Here is a 6,158-nt window from a genome sequence, read left to right as displayed (position 1 = left end):
CTTTGCATATCCTTGATCATCGTCATGTTGTGGTTCCTTCCTTTTACTAGGCATGCGCCCCCCAGCTGTGCCTATCTGGGGCCTGGAGGCCACAAAGTGTTTGCTGGGTATGGCCGCACTGCTCACCAAAGGCGGCGACGTCTGAACGGTAGTTTCTGATTCGGCATGCCAAGGTTCACCAGGAAGAGTCACCTTCGAACCTGCGATGAAACGCAAGCGATGGGCTTGATGTGTACTTGGGACTGTTTCTGAATCTGTATCTGAGATGCACGATTCTGGCTCGTCACTTTCTTCGGCATCCGCTCCACCCGCAAGTTTGCGCCCAAATGACCAAGAGGAAATTCTCCTTCGAATAAACAAACTGCATAGGTAGGCAAGGAATATGACAACTGACACTGCAGCGAATGCTGTGGCCAGAAATGATGCCCTATGCTTTGACCGAGCTGAGCAGGAGTTGCACCCTGTGCAGAGGAGTGCATCGTTCACATGTATGTTAAGGTACCCCGTTGGTGAGTCTGACTCCAGCTGGGAGGTGGTTTTGTGCCATTCAAAAGGCTTCTCCCTCAGCAGCCAGCTAGCCGCCATGGAGTCTTCTGTATTTCCTCCCTAAAGTATGTATCTTGTTAGAGAGGGGCAAAGTTGGTATGTCTGGAACCTCACACCGAAGAAAGCGAAACTTATGCTCGGTTGCCAGTTTCAAAGAAAAAACAACAGTAATGATTCTATGAAAGGAACGATTCTACTATCTTCGTTGGAACCTCATGCCTATGCGGTGATATGCGGCCGTGGCAGTTTCGATCCCGAAGACAACGCCGCTGTGAGCACGCTTCAAATCACTTGCACAAAGGCACACAAAGAGGCTTTGTATGGTTCAAAAGTTGTCAACTGAATACGTAGAAATCACATAAAACAGATCTCTTCCTGCGCTACTAATATCAGTTGCGGGAACGTCTAGTCGTGCCCCTGTCGCCGACGTGAACGTATTACCGCGTAGGCACCACAACACCGACGTAGGGCATGCAGCACGGTGCCTTCAGCAAGGTAAGTCAACATATTAACAGTTTCATAAAAGTGTGGCTTATGGAAGATTGGAGAATCATTGCAACTCAGTCTGACGTATTTCCTTTTTTCTGTCGATCCACCGGCAGTGCCACGTTGCCACGTGAGGGCAGTTCTGAAGTTCGTCATCCACATCCCTTAGATGAATTGGCCAGTTGAACGCTACCGCCTGATAAGGGTTGACTTTTTTATAGTTTAATGAAAAGAACCTGTTTCATGCATCTTCTTTCACTGCTCAGATGGTGTAACACAGCTCTGCTGGCAGAACTCCCGGGCCAGCTGCGCTGATTACCATCTAACGGATTATCGTGAACAAACCTTCGCATCAGTCAATAGTCTCCAGTATCCTAGTTAAATAAAATGGTATTGATGTTCACTATATTATGTGCAGGTTATACTCCGAAAACCCTCTCAGCCGCTACTGGCGCCTCTCATCCACGCCTATCGACACAAGCTCGGTAGCAGCCTGCGCTGTCCCTATTTTAGGGACAAGACATCCTCTTGCTGAAGTCGTTTTATGATTCACGTCCCCAATTTATATTAGTAGGTATTCTGGTACGTACACATAATCGACATCTATTATGTCTTTATGCGCATTGTCCTCTACTTCTACGCGTATTCTGGCATGTGTAGGATAACGTCTCGCGATATGGCAACCGTGCGTGAAGCTGGAGCATCAACCCTTACCCTTCCATAGTATGCAATGGCATGAGACAATGAGGGACAAACGGCCGCCTACAGTGTTCACTCACCCACAAAACGTGCTTGTATATACTGCTACATGGGGCATTCGTGAACCTCCAGTTGCAACAAGGTGCGTTGTGACTCAAGGCAAGCCGCATCCTCTCCCTACGTTTCAAGCAGTTGGGCGGTAGGCAGTTGATTGGTTGAGCTCTGCACACCTGGTGAGTGAGGAGGAAGCAAGTAGTTGTAAATTCGCTGCAAAAAACTCATTTTAAGTTCGCTATATTGCAACTCAAAACAATCTTTGGATAAGATCCTGGACATGCGTTGCACTTTGTCGTACCGCATCCGGTGCGTGGGTGACCAGCGTAGCTCACCCCGCTGCAGGGTGGCTTTCTACAGAGCGGTAAGTAATGAGAAAGGTGCTTCAAGAAAAGTGTGTGCGTAACCGAGGAGAATCCCCTCCTAAGTTTCCTAAGATCTTGACAAAATCTCAGCCTTTACTTTATCTACACAATGGAGATCCACAGGATCTGAGCACTTGGCAGCCGACAAGGGTTTCGTGTTGGTGGTGCAGCTGACACTAAAAGGAATGTTCCTTGCTCTGAAGCACGACGTGCGGGTAAGCGGCAGAGGCTTTCTTCCTCTCCTCTGAAGGGAGATGGAACCGAGAAACGAAATAAGGATCGATCGTCAATTGTTTCATGCTAATGAACCAAACATTCACTGAATGGAGCTAATATGTATCGATTGTTCGCCCTGTGGAGAGGCAAACCTGCACCTAGTAGCCAAGCGTTTTTAGTTGATAGCTCGAGAAGTTGTGCACTACCTAAACCTAACCATGGGTCTGGCCATCTCGCACAAATAGCTCTATAACGCATTTGAAACTGCTATGTACAAAGATATTTTAGAGTTATTTGCCTCTTTACTGAACCACGGGAAATCAGGAGGATTCAGACAATCCTAGCCTGTAGTGCGGCGCGCTACACAAACGTGCTGTGAAGACGGCACCGCTCGTATTCGTAGAACTCGAGCTTACCAAAACACCGCTAAGATGCAACTTTTTGCTTTAAAATAATTCACAATAACTCTCAGCCAATGCGATGCTACAATTGGCCCCTTTCTTCAATGCGCAAGAAATGCTACCCGTGGATCTTCGCAATTTTCCTGTGGGGTGCAGGCTGCAGGTCGGGGAAAACGTGGAGATCCGTCGCACACGACTGCGCCGATTATCCAGTCCTTCGAAACAAAAGTAATTCATGTTTTTTCCGTCTCGTACACTAGGCCTGCCAACGTCAGATATACACAGTTCCAGGTGCCAGCAGTCCTTTGATTCGTTAGTGAACGTCGTAGCAGTTTCTAAAACCCTCCAGGCGGCGCTTGAAATTGCCTGACGCAATGTGTTGCAACGTTTTCCCGAAACAGAACCAGCCGTTTCAGCCGCCTCTGCAAGAAAAAGTATTTACATGCTCGGTATGGAATTGCGGCACGGGACAGCAGCGGAAGTGAGGAAACAGCTTTGCAGAATCGAACTGCCAATGTTAGGCTTAAAATTTGAGTTAATGCATTCGAACATGGAATTGACCTATTGTGGCGTTCCAGCGGTGCCGGAGTGCAGGTGGATATGCCAACAACTGCATCAGATATTGATGCGCGAGGGCAACTTCGATAATTCTGGGAGTGGGAAAGGCATGAACATGGAAGAATGCTAAGAAAAGGCTAAAACAAAACATTGTACATTACGTGGAAGTTTTGCAGCAGTACTGGTCGTCGACCGCTGGTGCCTCAAGACAGCGCCAATCCAATATATGTGTCTGGCCACGCGACAGACGTGCCAGACATTCTTCACAGCATGTTCTTAACTTTCCATATGACTGAAACATATAAACAAATATATATTAGCAAAACGGTACCGACGCGTTGAAAAGAAGGCATAAATTGGAGCCTCCGTGAGGGGCGTTGTGGCCAGTTCTGCAGAGGAGCTCAACGCTTATTGCTGGCTCCCCTCTAGCTCTGTTAAAACAGAAGGCAGTCTCATCAGAATCCAAGTGTTAGCTGTTCCGATTCTCTGCTGGCGCCCTTAAGTGGATTTGCCTATAGTTGTCCATCCAGGTTAGGAACGGTGTCAGAACCGAATACGGATCTTTCGCTAGCCCCTGCGCCCTTGAAAACTTATCACGAGCGAGCTCAGATTCATCTGCTGGCACGAATATACTCCCTTTTTGTTTCATAAGGATTCGTCCTCCAGTAATTCCGAGCCACAAGCCCTGCGCCAATGTCGCTGGTGTGTGGACTAAAATTTCTACAATCACAACTGCATTGCGCAGAAGAAAATTTTCCAGACAAGTGGAATCTGGACACAGCATTCTGCGCTCGTATTGCTTGCTCGATTCCTTAGCTTCGCAAATGAGGCTCTTCTGGCTGCAGCGAATGTGAGGCAAGAGACTCATCTCTGCGTTGACGAACTTGCTTCATAACCAGCAGCATGTTGACTGCTCTGTTCACTGACCGCTTGCCTGTATACTCGGCTTGATCAGTTGGAGCCATTCAAGAGCGTCTCCTCTCCAAGGGTCCCACTTACTAGTATTGAGCCTCGTCGACTTGGGCGATAGAAAAAGGGCTAGCTTTAATCCAAGGACAAGACGCAAAGGAGGCCTTTCCCCCATCCTGTAGAATTCTAGAGCAGTGTCTAGCCCATTTAAAATCGCGTTACTCCAGGCTCCCATACTTTTTCTTGTTTTTTGGACATGCTGCATGTACCTTGCATTTTCTATGTGACTGACTATGTCGGGCCACCACTGTTCCTTTTTGGAACTCTGCCCAAGCACTTCTGCTGCACAGTGCAGCGTATCCAGGACAACAAACGCCTTCCCCAATACTTCAACAGAAAACACCTTTAATGTAGGGGGAGCCCGAGTCGGCAGGAGCCTGGATGCGTATCCGCAGAGACGCTCCATGTACCCCAAAAGGGCTTCAGTCTCTTCGTTGGAAAGCACCGGCTTCTTCAGGAGAAGCCTGCATTCCGAAAGCAACGGGACTAAGCTTACGTGACTCAAACTAGATGAGACAGCATTCTCTTTGCAAAAGCATCTTCTGAAGCTTTGCTTCACTCCGGGGATACGGTAAAATGGATGCGTCGCGAGGACTTGATCAGGAACACCCCTTAGCATTTTGTCAAGCCATCCAAGAGAAGAAAACAGATCGTCGATTGCCAACTGAGCCCGGTGGGATAGGGACTGGGAAAAGCATACCACACTGACAGCAATTCCTCCATCCCCACTGCAATTTTCTAGCAAGATCGCAACCGTTAGCAGGTTAGTTCGGGCGCAAGCTAGGGGAAAAGCCAACTAGTTAGCAACAATTCCAGGTCAGAAAGCTACGCTTGATCCTCGGGCGTAATGATAAGGGAGACACTCACCTGACGAGCTGATTCGCTTGCCTGAATCGAACCCCCAGGCGCAAGAATGTGTGGGTCACGAGTGAAGGTAGTGAATGACAAAACATTTCGAGCAACAGACAATCCTAACATGTTTGATGCCTGCGAAAGAATGCGTGTGTCACTAGTGGAGGTAGTTGATGGCAAAGCATTTCGAAGGTGGTGTGGTCCTAGGATAGGTGGTGCCAGGCCTTGCTCCGAGAGCATCGAAAATCCAGCAGTAGGTATTCGAAGCCACTCCTCTCCTGATCGCTATTCCACAGCACGCATTTGCCACACAGCAATCCACCCTTCATTACAACAAAAGCATGAGGAGCTTCATGCCACTGCATGGCTAGCGGCAATTTTTGGGACAACCTTTGAGTTAATGCATTGGCCAACCCTCCTTACCTCGCGGGGAGAATCACTTTGTAACGGCTCAGAACTCGAAAGTGGTCCTGAGTGCATTGTGCCTTCTGACATGGTGCCAGATAGTCCTGCGTGGCTTTTTGTCGCCTCTTCGGCTGGTTCAATACTACTAGGCACTGGAGGAAACGCTCCAGGCGAAGGCATTGGCTGCAGCGCCTCCACCAAATCTGCGGCTTCCTCGCCCGACAACCACTCCTCTAATGAGACTGCTTGAGCAGTATGGCTGGATTCTGACAGCACTGACTCGAAAAGGCTTAGAGGCGTTGTACCGGTTAATTCAGCGCCTCCCGGAGCTAGCAAGGCTCCGGAGAGTAGGGGAGCCACCTGATTTGTCTCCATGACCGTAGGTTGGCTCATTGGTTCCACAGATTCCTGTAGGGACGCCGCATCTTCACTATGCGTTGCTGAATTCGAATTGCCTATATCATCATCGACAATCCAAGCGTCCTCATGCAATATATTTTCGTTTTCAGATAAGAAGGAATCAATAAGTAACTCGACATCCGGATCCAGAGAAGGTGGTTCTGGAAGCGTCTCCTGATTCGGAGCCGCCTGTTTAAACAATTTGGGC

General features: G+C 48.6%; 1 protein-coding gene across 1 annotated transcript; it reads right to left on the bottom strand.

Moving 5' to 3' along the window:
* Nucleotides 1–4,137: 4,137 nt before the first annotated feature.
* EMWEY_00015350 (hypothetical protein) lies at nt 4,138–6,158 on the bottom strand (the record flags this gene model as incomplete). The annotated part of the gene is made up of 4 exons (XM_013479557.1): nt 4,138–4,195; nt 4,504–4,979; nt 5,162–5,431; nt 5,570–6,158. Coding segments are annotated over 4 exons (1,393 nt in total), but the record flags the coding sequence as incomplete, so codon positions are not given.

The sequence above is a fragment of the Eimeria maxima genome, genomic scaffold, assembly GCF_000499605.1.
Source record: "Eimeria maxima Weybridge genomic scaffold, Emw_scaff122, whole genome shotgun sequence".
NCBI lineage: Eukaryota > Apicomplexa > Conoidasida > Eucoccidiorida > Eimeriidae > Eimeria > Eimeria maxima.
The sequence above is the reverse complement of the archived record's forward strand: the minus strand, read 5'-3'. Positions and strand labels throughout refer to the sequence as shown.